We start from the raw sequence: 19,604 nt of genomic DNA, 5'->3' as shown, positions 1-19,604 counted from the left end.
TCCTGTACCTGCCTTCTCTCCATACCCCCTGATCCCTTTAGCCACAAGGGCCACATCTAACTCCCTCTTAAATATAGCAAATGAACTGGCCTCAACTACCTTTTGTGGCAGAGAATTCCACAGACTCACCACTCTCTGTGTGAAAAAAAAACTTTCTCATCTCGGTCGTGAAAGACTTCCCCCTTATCCTTAAACTGTGACCCCTTGTTCTGGACTTCCCCAACATCGGGAACAATCTTCCTGCATCTAGCCTTTCAAACCCTTTAAGAATTTTGTAAGTTTCTATAAGATCCCCCCTCAATCTTCTAAATTCCAGCGAGTACAAGCCGAATGTGCTTGGACAAAAAGTCATATCAATGCCTCAACCACATGGGGAGATTGAGGACAGTTTGCTTGTCTCCAGTGACTCTAACAAACCTCTGCAGCTGCACCAGAGAAATCATACTGTCGGATGGTATCACAGCTGGGTTTCGCAATAACTGTACCCAAGAACCAAGAACGTGCAGAGACTTGTAGATGTGGCTCAGTCCATCACACACTCCAGATATCGACCATTGACCCAAATTTACACTTCATGCTGCCTCTGAAAAGCAGCAAACATGATCAAAGACCTGTCCCACGACGGTCATCCCAACTTATCCCCGCTCCAGTCCGGCACAAGTTACATATGAAGTTTGATGCGCCTTTGCCAGACTCGGGAACAGCTTCCTACCCTCCGCTATCAGGCATCTGGGCGGTCATTCCATAAGCTTTTCACCTTTCACACGCCACAATAAAGTAAACTAAACTAAGCTAGGTCTGAAGAAGGGCCTCGACGCGAAAGATCACCCATGCCTTCTCTCCAGATATGCTGCCTGGCCCGCTGAGTTACTCCAGCATTTTGTATCTATCTAAGTTGGGACATTTTTCGATTCACCTCGACCGCAATGAGGACATTGGGCTTTGCCGAAGGAACTGATATGCTCCAATATTGAGAACTATATTCTGCACTCTGTATCTCCCCCGTTGCTCTATCTCTTGTACATGAGATTGAACTGATTGTATCTGTACACTAGACCAAGTGGACCCGTAGGGCCCAAACCTCTCCTGCATTGGTGCAGCACCCTCTACCCCTTCCCTCCCCTCTCCCCCTTCCCCCTCCCTACCCCCTACCCCTCCCCATCCGACGGTGCAGCACCCTCTCCCTCCCCCTCCCCTCCCCCTCCCACTCCATCCCCTCTACCCCTCCGCATTCCCCCTCAATCCCCCTTAACCCCACTTATCCCCCCTCCTACCCCTCCCTCCCTCTCTCCATCCCTCTCTCCCCCCTCTCCCACTTCCCACCTTACCCCTCCCCCTCCTCTTCAACCCCCCCCTCTCCTCCAGCTCCCTCCCCCTACCGCTCCACATTGCCCCTCAACCCCCCTTAACCCCCCTTATCCACCCCCTCCCTCCCTCTCTCCATCCCTCTCTCCCTCTCCCCCCTTCCCACCCTACCCCTCCCCATCCCCCTCCCCCTCCACCCCTCCTCCTCACCCCCCCTTCCCCGCCCCTTCTCTCCCCCTTATCATCCCCTCCCTCCCTTGTAGATTTAAACTTTAAAACGTGAATAACTTTAAAAATATAACACCGATTTCAATGAAACCTTCCATTAGCACCAAAGAGACGACGGTGAGTAAGGTGGGCCTAAAAATGTCGCGCTATCGTTTACCGTTTTGGCTGAAGTTCGATCACAAACAAACAAACAAACGAGAGTTTTATTATATACGTGGTATTGGACGGCATGCAACACAGAGCTTTTAACTGCACAGGTGACAATAATATATCTAAAGCTAAACATGACCAGCTGTGTTCCTTTGGTGTATTGCTGGCCATTCCTGAGTACCTGCTATCTCAGGCCGGACTGTCAATCGCCCGGGCAGAGCACATCCCGCGGTCTGTGGAGCGCCCTGTGGGCGTCACTGATCCGAGTCATTCTTGTTTCAAGCGCCAGTGACGAGCCCGGAGCCCAGCAATGACTGGCTGATTCTGGAAGCGTCCGGAGCTCTGCCCCTGGGATATATAAGGCGTGTGTCCCGAGGGCTGTGACAGATCGGACACTGAAGTCTGCGAGTTCACACCAGCCGGCTTTGAGCGAAGTGACAGAAGAGGCAGAGACGATGCTGAGCTGCCGGACTTTCCTCCCTCCCCGTCGGTGTCAGCAGTCTGTGCACACACTGTGGGCCGCTCCACTCGATGTGTTTGAGCCGCTCGAGTGGCCCGCGTGGGGACAGGAGGAGGGAATGAGAAAGGGCGAGAACTTCATGGAGCGAGTTGTCGAGGAGCTGGCGAGAGAGTTCTGGGGGGAAAGAGCAAGGAATGAGAAGCGGAGAGCCGATGCCGGTGGAGAGGTTCAAGGGGAGACGGTGGACAAGGGTGGGGATGGCTTCTCTCTGACCCTGGACGTGCCGCGATTCTCCCCGGAAGAACTGAAGGTGAAAATTCTTGGAAGAAAAGTGCTGGTGACGGGAAAACAGGAGAAGAAGAGCGAGGACGGCAGCGGCTCATACAGCTACAAATATGAAGAGTTCAGGAGGGAGTTCCAGCTGCCAGAAGACGTCGATGCTGAAGCTCTGAACTGCTGTTTGTCCCCGGACAGTCGGTTAAAGGTTCGAGCCCCACGCCTGGCGCTGCCGGCTGCGGATGAGCGAGTCGTCCCCATCAACGTCGCCTCTGATACAACAACCAGTCCGCGGTTAAATCCCGGGTAAGAGGCGCAGGAGAGGGGGAACGTTGTGGGGGACAAGTCAGCTTCTGTTCAATAATGAGCACTCTACCTGCCCCTTCACAACGAACATTTCCCGCTGATTGTTCACTGTGGAACTGGACTTTGTGCATCTTCTGCAAGAGCAGCAAAAATATAACTCTTTGACTCTGATCTAAATCGCAGCTTTAATTATGATTTAGCAAATTTTATACTTCGTTTTGAGTAATTTCCACGTGTACTGTATACAGAAATAAAATGTGTTTGTAAATGGATAATAGCTGTGTGTTTGGTTTTTAAGCAAATTTGGGGTATCAAATAAGACTATTCGAAGTGGGCATCTTGATCGGCATTGATGATTTGGGCTGAAGGGCCTGTTTTCAACCTATCTATCTTCTTGACTCGATGACTATTTAGTGGGTCGGTAACGGGGTCTCTAATGGGATTTAATGTGGGTAAAAATATTGAGAGCCTGAGGTGCAGGTGGGCATTGGGAAAATTACAACAGAGGATAACTTATTTACATCGGCGAAACCAAGCGCAGACTCTGAACACCTGCGCTCGGTCCGCATTAATCAAACTGATCTCCCGGTGGCCGAGCACTTCAACTCCCCCTCCCATTCCCAGTCTGACCTTTCTGTCATGGGCCTCCTCCAGTGCCATAGTGAGGCCCACCGGAAAATGGAGGAACAGCACCTCATATTTCGCCTGGGCAGTTTGCAGCCCAGTGGTATGAACATCGACTTCTCCAACTTTAGATAGTTCCTCTGTCCCTCCCGTCCCCTCCTTCTTCCCAGATCTCCCTCTATCTTCCTGTCTCCACCTATATCCTTCCTTTGTCCCGCCCCCCTGACATCAGTCTGAAGAAGGGTCTCGACCCGAAATGTTACCCATTCCTTCTCTCCCGAGATGCTGCCTGACCTGCTGAGTTACTCCAGCATTTTGTGAATAAAAACCTTCGATTTGTACCAGCATCTGCAGTTATCTTCTTATACTACTGGATAATTTAGGAATCGGGAGACCAAGAGAAGAATTAGAGTGTGATTCATGGTCACGGCTCCCTCTCTCATTGCAGCTCGGTGCAGACATGAGGCAAAGTCCTGAACCTCGTAAGTATATACTGGCTACTGGCTTTAACAAACCCAGCCGCCTTTGGCCGAGACCTGGTTTTAATCGTAACTAAAAGGGAAGAACAGGTTGAAGGAAAACCTTGCACAAGGGAACATTTTTCATGTAATTGAAGGTCAAATGTCTTAACCCCAGACAGGGCCGTTTTTACAGCATTATGCCCCCCCCCCCCCCGGCAAAGCAGTGTACTGGGGCCCCTACCGTTACTCTCCCCCCTTTCCCTACCAGGACCCCCCCTGTCGTGCCGGCGAAAAGCACTTACCGAAAAGCACTTAGCGATGGACTTAGGGTGCTACATTGTTGCGAAAGGCACTTACAGATCGCTGTGAGAAGCACTTAGGGATGGAAAAGCAAAGCACTTAGGGAGCTAATTGTTGCGAAACAGATCGCTGTGAGAAGCACTTAGGGACCGAAAATGTTGCGAAAAAAGCACTTATTGAACCTACATTTTTAAAGTAGTATTTATTTATTGCAAGTCACTTAACATACACAGATCAGCATGGGGCCCCTATGCTCGTGGGGCCCCGGGCAAGTGCCTATCAGGCCCATGCGTTAAGACGGCCCTGACCCCAGATCTGTCCTACTGGACTCCCCCTGGATTGCATTCAAGAGAGAGCTAGATAGAGCTCTTAAGGATAGCGGAGTCAGGGGGTATGGGGAGAAGGCAGGAACGGGGTACTGATTGAGAATGATCAGCCATGATCACATTGAATGGCGGTGCTGTCTCGAAGGGCCGATTGGCCTCCTCCTGCACCTATTGTCTACCCCGAGTCAAACCATGTTCGGCTACTATCTTACACCAGAAAACGATGTTTTGCACATAGTTCAAAATAATTAGCATTTCGTCAGAAAATGATACAATCAGAGGCAACATCCAAGCACAGTTAATAATGCAAGTATCGTGTTGTCACACAAGAGCAAGTCATTGGCCATCTTTGACATAAATGTTTATACATTTGGTTTCCACATGGGTTACGATACTTTAGTACTTATCACTGAGTTGATTTGGTTTTGATCTTGGTTTCCATCAACGGCGATGACGTTTATTTTTTATACAAGGTCATGACATTGCCCACGTGATGTAGGCAACTAGCAAAACTCTGGGGATTCTCTCTCCCTGTATCGCTCTTACCACCTCACCCGTTCACCCAGCGCCAGATCTACAATAATTTCACCGACTCAATGTAAGGGATCAGTGACACTCCCAGAAATGGTCTACACCCCACTGAGTCTGGACGACACTGGCCTCGAGTGTGTACAAAGTATAACTCTGTTCAACTCAGACTGTATAAAATTTCCAATGGAAATAGTTTTATCGCCCCTCCCAAGTGTTGATACTAAACCGTGAAGTTCAAGTAAAAAAAGGTATCACTGCCTTCTTAAATTCTAAATGCTGGACAGAAGCTCCCCGCGTTGGAAGAAGCTGCCACCGTGATTCCGCGGGAAATACATCCGGGCAGTCAAGTGTCGTCTATTGGTCCGGTGCAATGCATTGATATTATTTATTGTACTGTGTCTGATGTGACTCTGGGTTTAGTAGAATGGCTTACCAGTGTTAAAAAAAAAATACAAACTAGACCAAGTGGACCCGTTGGGCCCAAACCTCTCCTGCATTGGTGCAGCACCCTCTCCTCACCTCCTCCCCCCTTCACTCCGTCCTCCCTCCCCTCCCCCACCCCATCACCCCTCCCTCCACCCCCCTCCCCTCCCTCCCTCCTCCCCCCAATCATCTCCCTCCAACCCTCCCTCACAACCTCCCCCTTCCTCTCCCCCACTCCACCCCCCTCAACCCCCCTTATGAGATAGATTTAAACTTTAAAATGTGAATAACTTAAAAAATATAACACCGATTTCAATGAAACTTCTTTCATCAGCACCAAAGGGAAGACGGTGAGTAAGGTGGGCCTAAAATTGTCGCGCTGTCATGTACTGTTTTGGCTGTAGTTCAGAAACAAACAAACGAGAGTTTCAGTATATAGAAGGTAACATCTGTACCTGGAATGTGATTGCATTGTTCCCAAGCATGCATTTTGTAAGATAACAAACCAAAGCAAAGATTTTATTCTTCAAAAGGTTTATTTATTTCAGTACGTTTATATAAAATAATCCACGTGAATGTATTGGCACTGTGAGCAAATTTTGATGGTCAAGCAAACACGAATTTATATAACATTAATGTAAAAATATATTCACATCATTCATATTTATTGACTTTTTTAGGTTTGCATTACAAATTAGTCTTAACTGTCCTTCTTTGTTTCCGTGTTCCCGTCAACACCCTCATTCTCCTGTTTCTGTGCCTCTCCGCCGGGATTTAGACGGGTACCGTTTGTTGTATCAGATTCAATGGTGATGGGGACGATTCGCTCATCCGCAGCCGGCAGCGCCAGGCGTGGGGCTCGAACCATTAACCGACCGTCCTGGGACAAACAGCAGTTCAGAGCTTCAGCATCGACGTCTTCTGGCAGCTGGAACTCCCTTCTGAACTCTTCATATTTGTAGCTGTATGAGCCGCTGCCGTCCTCGCTCTTCTTCTCCTGTTTTCCCGTCACCAGCACTTTTCTTCCAAGTATTTTCACCTTCAGTTCTTCCGGGGAGAATCGCATCACGTCCAGGGACAGAGAAAAGCCATCTCCACCCTTGTCCACCGTCTCCTCTTGAACCTCTCCGCCGGCATAGACTCTTTGTTTCTCATTCCTTGCTCTTTCCCCCCAGAACTCTCTCGCCAGCTCCGCGAAAATTCGCTCCATGAAGATCATACCATTTCTCATTCCCTCCGCCTGTCCCCACACGGGCCCCTCGAGCGGCTCAAAGACATCGAGTGGAGCGGCCCACATTGTGTGCACAGGCTGCTGCCAACGACGGGGAGGGAGGAAAGTCCGGCAGCTCAGCATCGTCTCTGCCTCTTCTGTCACTTCGCTCAAAGCCGGCTGGTGTGAACTCGCAGACTTCAGTGTCCGATCTATCTCAGCCCACGGAACACACGCCTTATATATCCCAGGGGCAGAGCTCCGGACGCTTCCAGAATCAACTCAACATTGCTATGTTCAGGACGCATGGACAGAAAATAACAGCGGTATTCAGCGTTGCTTTAAATAATGAAGTGCTTCAGTGATCTTTCGGAAGGGTTGGAGTTATTTTAACACGGTGACATCACAATTGACGACAGCCAACAACATTGTGTCACTCCGTACAAACCACAAGTCAAGTCAACTTTATTTGTCACATACATATACAAGAAGGGCGGCACGGTAGCGCAGCGGTAGAGTTGCTGCTTTACAGCGAATGCAGCGCCGGAGACTCAGGTTCGATCCTGACTACGGGTGCTGCATTGTAAGGAGTTTGTACGTTCTCCCCGTGACCTGCGTGGGTTTTCTCCGAGATCTTCGGTTTCCTCCCACACTCCAAAGACGTACAGGTATGTAGGTTAATTGGCTGGGTAAATGTAAAAAATTGTCCCTAGTGGGTGTAGGATAGTGTTAATGTGCGGGGATCGCTGGGCGGCACGGACTTGGTGGGCCGAAAAGGCCTGTTTCCGGCTGTATATATATGATATGATATGATATGATATGTGCAGTGAAATGAAAGTGGCAACGTCTGCGGATTGTGCTAAAACTACAAAACAGAATAGAAAAAAAAATGTAACACAAAAAATAAATTAACACAGTAAATTAAATTAGTCTCTGGTGATATGAGAGTTAACAGTCCTGATGGCCTGTGGGAAGAAACTCAGTCTCATCCTCTCTGTTTTCACAGCGTGACAGCGGAGGCGTTTGCCTGACCGTAGCACGACATTCATGGCATGTAATATATTAAAAGGTAAGGTGCAGAAACACGGAACTGCAGTCGCTAGTTTACACAATGCTGGAGCAACTCAGCGGGTCAGGCAGCATCTCAGAACATGGATTTTGGATCTGTCCAAAGAAGGGTGTCGATCCAAAACGTCACCTATTCATGTTCTCCTGCGATGCTACCTGACCCGCTGTGTTACTCCAACATTTGGTGTCCTTTTTTCACTTATAGGTCAACTGTTCAAGCATTATCTTGGGGATTATGTACACATCTGCCTGGTGAAATAAGAACATTCAACAATTTGCTGCAAGGAATGTGCAGATCAGTAGGTGTGACCATGTCCCGACCCTGGGAGTTCTTTGGATTGCTTTGGCATGCTGAACACGCTACCATCGTACTTGACTCACTGTATCAGGCGGCAATAGCGCCACGTAGTGTCACCAACCAACTTCAGACTCGGCGATGTTATTCTTCGCGCTTTACTTTGCAATCCACACCCAGCAGTAGCTAATAGATCAGCATTAGTCATGTTCTAACATTGCTTCAATTGTCATTCATAAAAGTTGTCAACATCATGTCTTGTTGATTCATTGATTGGAAATAGGCGGCAATGGCAATTCATTTTCCATCTCATTACTCTAGAATTGCCTTACAAGGCTACTTCATAGAACAGTTTTAAAGTTAATCACATAGATGCGGGCGTGGAATTATTAATGTCGCACAAAGTGAAGGGTGCATGCTTCTTTTTTTGAAGGATATAAATGAACTCGACGGATGTTCGGATAGATTAGTTCATCATTACAGAAACCAGCCTTCCATTGTTAATTAATTCGTTTAATTGATTAAAAAAACAAAAAACCACTGCTTTGGAAGAACTTTAATTCTGGCTCCAAATTATTAGTTTAGACGACTAGATCACGAATTCAGAAACATAATGACTGCGATACTTTAAGTAGGACATTGTGAAAAGGTTAATGGTATTTAAGCATTATTTTGTCATTGTGAATCCTGAAATTACTTTAAATTAATTACGTTGCATTACACAGTATAGAACATTAGTATTAAGAGCCAATGCAGGATAGAATGTCATGAAAACTAATGTACAATCTTGTACATCAGCTGCTTTCGCGCTATTTTTGTTGAATATTTTAAGCTTCCTTGTCACTAGTCTGCATCAACATCCAACCATTATTTAAATATTTGATGTTCCTGATATAAGACTTTGCAATTTGGGTAATTTATTTGATTCAGTGCAAAGTAAGTAGTCATACGCTTAGAAACAGGGGCCTGTCATATCTATGCCACCCATCAAGTGGCATCTATATTGGTGATTTGGATGAGAATATGCAAGGCAGGGTTGTCAAGTTTGCATATGGCACTGGAATAGGTAGACAGTCAAGATTATCAAGAATCACAGTGAAATCTTGATCAGCTGGTAAGTGGGCCAAGGGAAAATTAAGTTTGGTTCAGATGAGTGTAACGCGTTACATTTTGGGAAGTCAAACCAGGATAGGACTTTCACAGTGAATGGTAAGGTTCTGGGGAGTGTTGTAGAATAGAGGGGCCTGTTTCCATACTGTACGTTTTTATTCATCTCATTTATTTGATCTGGTCACCTTATACAAATTCACCTGCTCCCATAGATACTTAAATGGTGTTTCTACCATCCACAGACACTGCACTCCAGATTGCAACCGCACTATAGATGAAAATGCTGTACTTCAGATCCCTGCTAAAACTTGAGTAAATTACCTTAGTCCCAGTGATCTAGTTTATATCTCTACCTGGAAAGTTTTTTTTACTATCTGTGCAACTTGTAATTTCGGATAACTCTACCAGCAACACTGCTGTAAGAAAGGTCTCGTCCCGGACCATCATCCATTCCTTCTCTCCAGACATGCTGCCTGTCCCGCTGAGTTACTCCAGCATTTTGTGTCTACTGCTGTTCATCTTTTGTCTTACTCTACTGAAGTTAGAGCCAAACAATCAACTTACTTCCTCAGCGGTTAAACTGCTCGATAAGTCTTTCATTTGATGAGATTTTAGGCTGCAGGTGTGAAACCAGTAAGGAAAAAGCTTTAACAAAGCTTTATCACTGTGCGATATCATTAGGGCCAACATTGTAATCTTATAATTCAATCACATGCATGTATTGGCAACTTGCTATCAGCTATCGTTGCAAAAAGAAACAAAATATTAATTCAAGACGAAAATCGATCAAATTGCTCATGACATATCCTTTTTTGGCAGAAATAACAGGTTGTTGTGCGATTTGAATTCCAACAGCATTTATATTCGCCAGCAGTAATTTGCACCAAATGCACATGCGGAATAACAGCTGTATTGTTGTACTCTGTTGCTAAAAATCAATTGTACCTTTTGTATTGCACTTGTGGCAGAGGTTATCCAATTCCTCCCCCTCCCTTCCCCCCTTCAATGTGATTCAATTGTAGTTGAAATTTTCTCTTTACTCCAGTTTAGAATGGACAAAATAAAATATATTTTGGAACAGTCCCATTATTTTTCCATAAGTGGTTAGAGATTCTATTACCCATCAACTATATTGACAACCACAGGTCATCAAAGAGTGCAAAATTAAAAAAATATGTAAAGCAATGGATAAAATATTTGACAATACTTTCGGAAATATTTCACCCAAAGTCACAATCTCAACATGGGGATTAAAAGATGTGCCCTACCACTGATTAAACTTTCTAGATTCACTGAAAATTCCCACAATATCTGAACAAAAAAGGAAATATTGACATTGTGTTTTTCCATTCCTGCCTGCAAAAAAAGTTGGATAATAAAATGGGTCACTTAACGGCAGATAAAGATTAATTTGATTGACACAAAACAGGCATTTGATTCATCAGAATAACCCCTTTCATGCAATTCAGTGTCTACTGTGAAGCTGTATATGGAATTTACTATAACAAGTAAAAGCACACTTGTTCAACTGCCCAAGTAAACCTGTCACATTGAATATTCTTAACCCAGCTGGAGAACTCAAATCGGAAGTGTCCATCGATAAGGATATCAATTCATAGTGCAAAATTCAGCGGTGCTAGCTAGAAGGGCCAAATGGCCTACCCCTGCACCTATTTTGTAAATAGGGCAACTCTTTACAACAGGTGGCACAACAATTTATTCCTGATATCTTTCTATTCGACCTTTCAGATCAATGTCTAGGCACAGGGAAACAATAAACACCATGATATTAACATTTAAGACTTGCTAACCTTCAGCTTGCTCTCCATTTGAGATTGAACCCTAGCTCCACATCATCAACCAAGCCTTATTTCAAATTCCTCAACTGCTGAAAAATGTATTGAACAATGCCTTGTAATTCAGTTCAACGACTAAGTATCCACTGACACGGAAAATTATAAACATTCATAATTCCCAATTTTCCTTCTGTTGAGAAAAGAATTGCCATTGGGCAATACATTTGAATCTATAAACCATTAAACAAGGCAATGCACAGCCTGATCCAATAGTTACTAGGATATCAAACATAAAAATACAGCAAACTGAAATGAAAAAAATGTTTTTTGTTCCAGATCGAAATGGCAAAAATCAGCTAACTTTGGCATCACTATAAATGGGAAAATTCACACATGTCATAATAATGTACATATTCCTTATACTGCACATCAGATTTTCAAAACAATTTTATTGTTATACAAAAACCAACAATTCATAAAAGTTGAATAACCAATACATAGTCTCTGAAGAACACAAGCTTGAAAATCATCCATTAACCACTGAAGTTGAACTGTAAAGCAGCTGCCAATCACTGCAGTATTAAACAAGGTTTCACTTTGACCTCGCCCTCATCTTCCTCCGCTTGCGCTTCAGTCTATTCAGGAAAAGAAAGTTAAATAATAAATCGCAGGCTGCCATGTGCATTTACCAAAATGAATGCAGACAGCAATAAAGTTTAAATTCTTTTGGCAAAAATTTATAATATTTATATGCTGGAAAGTGGATAAAATCTTCCTCTTCCTCCATGAACCATTGTATGCAATGAAAACAAATGCTGGAACTACACAGCAAGTCAGGTGGAAGCAAGTTCCTGATGCTTCGGGATTAAAACTGGATCAGATTAAGTGATGGAACAAGTAGAAGTCATTTGCCAGAAAAAAAGGGTTGGGTCGAAAGGTGGCAGAGAAGCAATGGTATTTACTGTTACACAGTTTTGTTTAACATTCTTTCTAACCAAAATACCACATCAAAGACAAAATAGAAAATACTTTGTGGTCAAATGCTGGATTTAATGACTATGAAATACTGGGATAAAATGGGACCATTCCAGATATTTATCTTATTGCAAGTTCATCTGTTATCGATAGCAATACAGACATTTCAGAATTTTATTGGTCTCTACTGATATTGTTTAGAGGCTTATAAATCTCTTAAGAACGTGTCCTATTGTTTCAAATTGTTTTTGACCAGTGTACTGACCTAACCTATCTAAAGTATAAGAAAATAACTGCAGATGCTGGTACAAATCGAAGGTATTTATTCACAAAATGCAGGAGTAACTCAGCAGGTCAGGCAGCATCTCAGGAGAGAAGGAATGGGTGACTTTTCAGGTCGAGACCTTTCTTCAGACTGATGTCAGGGGGGCGGGACAAAGGAAGGATATAGGTGAAGACAGGAAGATAGAGGGAGATCTGGGAAGGGGGAGGGGAAGAGAGGGACAGAGGAACTATCTAAAGTTGGAGAAGTCAATGTTCATACCACTGGGCTGCAAGCTGCCCAGGCGAAATATGAGGTGCTGTTCCTCCAATTTCCGGTGGGCCTCACTATGGCACTGGAGGAGGCCCATGACAGAAAGGTCAGACTGGGAATGGGAGGGGGAGTTGAAGTGCTCGGCCACCGGGAGATCAATTTGGCCAACGCGGACTGAGCGCAGGTGTTGAGCGAAGCGATCGCCGAGCCTGCGTTTGGTTTCGCCGATGTAAATAAGTTGACATCTGGAGCAGCGGATGCAATAGATGAGGTTGGAGGAGGTGCAGGTGAACCTCTGTCTCACCTGGAAAGACTGTTTGGGTCCTTGGATGGAGTTGAGGGGGGAGGTAAAGGGACAGGTGTTGCATCTCGTGCGGTTGCAGGGGAAAGTGCCCATGGATGGGGTGGTTTGGGTAGGAAGGGACGAGTGGACCAGGGAGATACGGAGGGAACGGTCCCTGCGGAACGCAGAAAGGGGATGGGAAGATATGGCCAGTGGTGGGGTCCCGTTGTCGGTGACGGAAATGTTGCCGGATGATTTGTTGGATCCGCTGGCTGGTGGGGTGGAAGGTGAGAACGAGGGGGATTCTGTCCTTGTTACCTATCTAAATGTTTTTTTATATAGCTGTAAACCTCTGGGGATTGCAGACATTAAAGCTTGCAACTTACATAAAAATGGTAAAGCAGAGAAAAGTGAATTAACAGACACAAGAGTCTGCAGATGGTGGAATCTCGAGCAACAATCTAGAGGAACTCAGCCGGTTGAGCATCATCTGTCGGGAAGATGAATTATCGATGTTTTGGGCGGACACACTGCATCATGGTTATTAATGGATTGATCACAACATTCGTCTGTTCAACATTAAACTTACCTCATTCCGTTATTAAGTACCCAAGGGCTACTGTTAATGGAATACTAATATTAGACCATTTGGGTGGGGGAGGGTGCAAAAATATACTTTAACTTTAAGCTTATAATGAAAGCTTTGTCATACGACATTGTAAATAGTGACAAACATTCCAAGTATTACTTATATAAATTATGCAAATTTTCCATAATGTTGAATGGAGATGGCAGGATGCATGTCAATAAAACGCACCATCTTTTGAAAAGTGCCAAGCAGGCAGTTATTTAAAATAAAATGTAAGTTTCAAAGCATATGCTTAAATATATTAATGAATGAAAACCTGAACCAGATTTCACCATTTTTAAGGGTATTATGAAGTTTAATAAAGAGCTGGAGAAAAAGTAAAAGATTTATACAGACCTCCGCATCCTTTTCTTCCTCCACTGTAGAAGAAATAAATCAATTAGTTCTAGTAGAATGTTGGCACATTTACTCTTGTATTATTTTAGAATCAAAATAAAGTTTAACGTAACGTCCAATAAATAGCAGTTCCAAACACACATTCAGCAAAATGAAATAACTTTCTCTTGGCACTCTTATGTTACAATCAAGAGAAAAAATATGTATAACTTGCAATAATAAATGTTTCTGTTTCCATGATTGTTCTGATTGTACATTCTGTACATTACAACCTCCAAATAGGTTCCAAACTATGTGGAATTGGGGGCATTATTTTTGCCTTTGCACTATTCTGTTTCAAGCCAAATGACAATAAAACCAACACACAAACATCAGGCCACCAGACCATAAAAATGTAGTGCAACCAAAACAAATTAGATCATAGTTGCCAAGGTAGGGTTGTGGTGAATGTATAGAGTTCAAGAACCTGATAGTTAATGAAACTGTTCATGGACCTGGAGGATCGTGAACCTAATCAGACTCCTCCGGTACCTTCTTCCCAATAGAAGTGGCTAGATCATCCTCGCAGGAGGTTGAGGGGTGATCTGATAAAGGTGCACAAAATTATGAGAGGAATAGATCTTGTAAATAAATGCACAGAGTCTCGTGCCAGAGTAGGGAAACCGAGGATAGGTTTAAACATAGGTTTAAAGTGAGGAAGGGAGATTTAATAGAAACCTGAGAGGTAGTTTTTCACACAAAGGGTGGTGGGTGTATGGAACGAGTTGCCAGAGAAGGCAGTTACTTTCACAACGTTTAAGAGAAAGTTAGACAGGTGCAAGGATGGGATAGATTTAGAAGGATATACTAGACCAAGTGGATCCGTTGGGCCAAAATCTCTCCTGCATTGGTGCAGCACCCTCTCCTCCCCTCCTCCCCTCCCTCAACCCCCCTCCCCTCCCTCAACCCCCCTCCCCTCCCTCAACCCCCCTTATCCTTCCTTCTCCTCCCCACTCCCTCCCTAGGATAGATTTAGACTTTAAAATGTGAATAACTTTAAAAATATAACACCGATTTCAATTAAACTGCTTCCATTAGCACCAAAGGGACTTTGGTGAGTAAGGTGGGCCTAAAATTGCGTTTAGACTGTTATGCAGGTAGACTGGGAAAATCAGGTTGGTTTTGGACCCCAAGAAAGAGAGTATGTAGAGTGCCTCCGAGATGGATTCTTAGAGCAGCTTGTAATGGAGCCTACCAGAGAAAAGGCAATTCTGGATTTAGTGTTGTCCAATGAACCAGATTTGACAAGAGAACTCGAGGTAAAGGAGCTTGGAGGTAGTGATCATAATATTAGTTTTAATCTGCAATTTGAGAAGGAGAATGTTAAATTGGAAGTGTCAGTGTTGCAGTTGAACTTTGTTCAACTGCAACACTGACACTTCCGATTTAGGCATGAAGGCATGAGAAAGGAGCTGACCAAGGTAGACTGGAAAGGGATCCTAGCAGGATTGACGGTGGAACAGCAATGGCAGGAATTTCTGGGCATAATCCGGAAGACGCAGGATCATTTCATTCCAAAAAGGAAGAAAGATTCTAAGGGGAGTAGGAGGCAACCGTGGCTGACAAGGGAAGTTAGGGATGGAATAAAACTAAAAGAAAAGATGTATAACACAGCAAAGAGTAGCCGGAAGCCAGAGGATTGGAAAACTTTCATAGGGCAACAAAAGGTAACAAAACGGGCAATACGGGCTGAAAAGATGAAGTACGAGGGGAAGCTGGCCAAGAATATAAAGAAGGACAGTAAAAGCTTCTTTAGATATGTTAAGAGAAAAAGAGTAGCAAAGTCAAATGTGGGTCTCTTGAAGGCAGACATGGGTGAAATTATTATGGGTAACAAGGAAATGGCAGAAGAGTTGAACAGATACTTCGGATCTGTCTTCACTAAGGAAGACACAAACAATCTCCCAGATGTACTGGAGGACAGAGGGTCTAGGGGGATAGAGGAACTGAAAGAAATTTTCATTAGGCGAGAAATAGTATTGGGTAGACTAATGGGACTGAAGGATGATAAATCCCCTGGGCCTGATGGTCTGCATCCCAGAGTCCTCAGGGAGGTGGCTGTAGAAATAGTGGACGCATTGGATATAATTTTCCAATGTTCAATAGATTCGGGATCAGTTCCTGTGGATTGGAGGATAGCTAATGTTATCCCACTTTTCAAGAAAGGAGCGAGATACAAAACGGGGAATTACAGACCAGTTAGCCTGACTTCGGTTGTGGGAAAGATGCTGGAGTCAATTATTAAAGAGGTAATAATGGTGCATTTGGATAGCAGTAAAAGGATAAGTCCAAGTCAGCATGGATTTATGAAAGGGAAATCATGCTTGACTAATTTTCTGGATTTTATTGAGGACGTGACAAGTAAAATGGATGAAGGGGAGCCAGTGGATGAAGTGTATCTAGACTTTCAGAAAGCCTTTGATAAGGTCCCGCACGGGAGATTGGTGACCAAAATTAGAGCACATGGTATTGGGGGTAGGGTGTTGACATGGATAGAAAATTGGTTGGCAGACAGGAAGCAAAAAGTAGGAGTAAACGGGTCCTTTTTAGAATGGCAGGCAGTGGCGAGTGGAGTGCCGCAAGGCTCGGTGTTGGGGCCACAACTGTTTATCATATATATTAATGATTTGGAAGAGGGAATTAGAAGCAACACTAGCAAGTTTGCGGATGACACAAAGCTGGGTGGCAGTGTAAACTGTGAAGAGGATGTTAGGAGGTTGCAGGGTGACCTGGACAGGTTGAGTGAGTGGATGCAGTATAATATAGATAAATGTGAGGTTATCCACTTTGGCGGCAGAAACAAGGAGGCAGATTATTATCTCAATGGAATTAGGTTAGATAAGGGGGAAGTCCAGCGAGACCTGGGTGTCCTTGTACACCAGCCACTGAAAGTTGGCGTGCAGGTACAGCAGGCAGTGAAGAAAGCTAATGGAATGTTGGCCTTCATAACAAGAGGATTTCAGTATAGGAGTAAAGAGGTTCTTCTGCAGTTGTATAGGGCCCTGGTAAGACCACATCTGGAGTATTGTGTACAGTTTTGGTCTCCTAATTTGAGGAAGGACATCCTTGTAATTGAGGCAGTGCAAGATTGATCCCTGGGATGACGGGACTGACATATGAGGAAAGATTGAAAAGACTAGGCGTATTCACTGGAGTTTGGAAGAATGAGAGGGGATCTTATAGAAACATATAAAATTATAAAAGGACTGGACAAGCTAAATGCAGGAAAAATGGTCCCAATGTTGGGCGAGTCCAGAACCAGGGTCCACAGTCTTAGAATAAAGGGGAGGCCATTTAAAACTGAGGTGAGAAAATCTTTTTCACCCATAGAGTTGTGAATTTGTGGAATTATCTGCCACAGAGGGCAATGGAAGCCAAATCACTGGATGGATTTAAGAGAGAGTTAGATAGAGCTCTAGGGGCTAGTGGAATCAAGGGATATGGGGAGAAGGCAGGCACGGGGATATTGATTGGGGATGATCAGCCATGATCACAATGAATGGCGGTGCTGGCTCGAAGGGCCGAATGGCCTCCTCCTGCACCTATTTTCTATGTTTCTATGTTTTGGCTGTAGTTCAGGAACAAACAAACAAACAAAAGTTTTAGTATATAGATAGATGGGCCACATGCAGGCAGGTGAGACTAATGTAGATGGGACATGTTAGTCGGCGTAAGTAAGTTGGGCTTAAGTAAGGGTCTATGACTGTCTACGTCGTCAGACTGTATGAGAGCTTGACCATAGTGGTGTAGGCTCTCGATAGTATTTACAGCCTTTACGCAACATAATATTGTGACCATCAATGTGATATCAATTGATGCAGCGTGAACCGATGAGTTCATACAGCAGTTTGTTTTTCACTCAACATTTCAGCCTCTTGTAAAGCTACAAACTCGGAGGAGGGAGGAAGTGTTGGGGGAGGTCGACCGCGTGTGCGGAAAACCGGGGTAGATGGGATCGTTTAACAGTAAAGTTTGAATTGCTGAGCGAGGTGGAATCGTGCCTGAAGTGCGGTCGGTCGCTGTTTCTCCCCGCGCTGTTTATCGACCATCAGGTCAGAGCAGGGGGACCAAGGAAGACACGAACCCACTGCGTGGTCGCGGCCCTCAAAATGGACACGACGGGCGGCCAGGGCAGGGGTGGTGGGGATTAAAAAAAAAACATTCTCCCCTCAAACTGATTACTTAACACTCATTTTATCTTAATGACCGGATTCTAATCTGTCATTTTTCTGTCAGTTACTGTTCACTCACCTTGGCCCTCATGGTCGGTTAGGAAAAGCTCCCAACGAACTTCTCGTCGTCGTCGTCGTTGCCGCCCGCTTCTCGTACGTGTGCGCATGCGCCCCGATGCCAACCGTTAAACCACAACACCCACGATGCCTTGCAAATCAAATTAAGTCCTCATCTATCCACTATTTTTTTTTTGTTGTTGCTTAAAGCACAAACATTAGCTTTAATTAAACTGTGAAGGGAGTGAGGTTTAATTCGTTTGTGACGCTCGAAGAAGAATTGGACTACATATCCCAAACTGCCATAGGCGGGACGCCGGCGCACTGTTCCACTGTCTCTGGAACATGAACCCCTGTCCTGTTGTGATATCACAAAGACTATTTTGTTATATCACAAGGACTATTTTGTTTGCCCGCGTAGCAACATGTATATATGAGAATTATGTAATATTGGCGGGCACTCTGGTTCCAGGTGGCCGCGAAATAAACTGAGCCTGGATTTATGCTCCTGCTTTCAAAACCTTAAATACGTGTACTTGTGGTCATTCCAGAGTCATAACAACGGTATAACAGATACCGGACCATGAAGTACAACAATACCTTCCTCCCTCAACTCTGTCTAGGGACCCCGACAGTCTTGTCAGGTGAGGCAGACGTTCACTTGCACCTCCTCCAACCTCATCTACTGTATCCGCTATTCCAGGTGTGAACTCCTACATATCGGCGAGACCAAGGGCAGGCTCGGCGATCGTTTCGTTGAACACCTCCGCTCAGTCTGCCTAAACCTGCCTGGTCTCCCGATTGCTCAACACTTTAACTCCCCCTCCCATTCCCACTCTGACCTCTCTGTCCTGGGCCTCCTCCACTGTCAGTGAGCCCAAACGCAAATTGGAGGAATGAATATTGATGTTCTCTAACTGCAAGTAACCCTTGCATCCCTTCTATCTCCATCCTACCCCAACCCTAATTCTCCGACTAGTTTCACTGTCCTTCTGATTAATTTCACTGATTGTATGCCTTTGTCTGCCTCTGTGTAGGAAGGAACTGCAGATGTTGGTTGACACCGAAGATAAACATAAAAAAGCTGGAGTAACTCATCGGGTCAGACAGCATCTCTGGAGAAAATGAATAAGTGACATTTTTGGTCGAGACCCTTCTTTCGAGTGAGAGTCATCAGACTGAGAGTCGGGATAGTCCCCTGACTCCAGTACAAGATGTATAACATCTAGTTCAAGATGTACTAGTCAGTTAGTTAATGTAGGTAGACAGACACAAAATGTCGAGACCCTTCTTTTGGCTGAAGAAGGGTCTCAACCCGAAAGATCACCCATTCCTTTTCCTCCAGAGATGCTGCCTGACCCGCTGTGTTACTCCAGCTTTTTGTGTCTATCTCTGGTGTAAAGATAGTCCTGACTGCGGAAGAAGACGGCAGGGGAAGAGAAAAGACATTCTGGCCTTCCATCACAGTGAGGAGGTGACTGGAGGAGACTCACTGTGATGAATGTTTCTTTTTGTTTGGTGTTGGTTTATGATTGTGTGTGTTATTGCATATTTTTATTGCTTATTTTTTATTGGTCTTATTGTTGGACTGTGGGTAATCTTTCATTTCACTGCACATTTATGTGTATGTGACAAATAAATGGACTATTGTATGTTTGTTTGCCACTGTATGTTTCTTTTTTTTCCTGG

At 44.6% G+C, this 19,604-nt stretch overlaps 2 protein-coding genes and 1 long non-coding RNA gene across 3 annotated transcripts; 1 reads left to right on the top strand and 2 right to left on the bottom strand.

Annotated features, from left to right (window-relative positions):
* Positions 1-2,059: 2,059 nt before the first annotated feature.
* On the top strand, positions 2,060-2,953 carry LOC144607644 (heat shock protein 30-like). The gene has a single exon (XM_078424616.1). The coding sequence runs from the start codon at positions 2,139-2,141 to the stop codon at positions 2,727-2,729; it is 591 nt and encodes a 196-aa protein (XP_078280742.1). The 5' UTR covers positions 2,060-2,138; the 3' UTR covers positions 2,730-2,953.
* A 3,127-nt stretch (positions 2,954-6,080) lies between these two features.
* Positions 6,081-6,894, bottom strand: LOC144607679 (heat shock protein beta-11-like). Its single transcript, XM_078424690.1, has one exon. The coding sequence runs from the start codon at positions 6,742-6,744 to the stop codon at positions 6,091-6,093; it is 654 nt and encodes a 217-aa protein (XP_078280816.1). The 5' UTR covers positions 6,745-6,894; the 3' UTR covers positions 6,081-6,090.
* A 4,404-nt stretch (positions 6,895-11,298) lies between these two features.
* On the bottom strand, positions 11,299-18,043 carry LOC144607624 (uncharacterized). Its single transcript, XR_013549118.1, has 3 exons — positions 17,938-18,043; positions 13,648-13,670; positions 11,299-11,504 (listed from the first exon to the last, which is right to left on the bottom strand). It is a non-coding gene; the product is annotated as an uncharacterized LOC144607624 (long non-coding RNA).
* Positions 18,044-19,604: the final 1,561 nt, after the last annotated feature.

This window comes from Rhinoraja longicauda, chromosome 29 (assembly GCF_053455715.1).
Source record: "Rhinoraja longicauda isolate Sanriku21f chromosome 29, sRhiLon1.1, whole genome shotgun sequence".
NCBI classification, from domain to species: Eukaryota; Metazoa; Chordata; class Chondrichthyes; order Rajiformes; family Arhynchobatidae; genus Rhinoraja; species Rhinoraja longicauda.
Note: the sequence above shows the minus strand (reverse complement) of the source record. Positions and strands in the feature narration are given on the sequence as shown.

Excerpts from the sequence above, each read along its gene's own strand:
- LOC144607644 (XM_078424616.1), top strand. The coding sequence starts at position 2,139 with ATGCTGAGCTGCCGGACTTTCCTCCCTCCCCGTCGGTGTCAGCAGTCT.
- LOC144607679 (XM_078424690.1), bottom strand. The coding sequence starts at position 6,744 with ATGCTGAGCTGCCGGACTTTCCTCCCTCCCCGTCGTTGGCAGCAGCCT.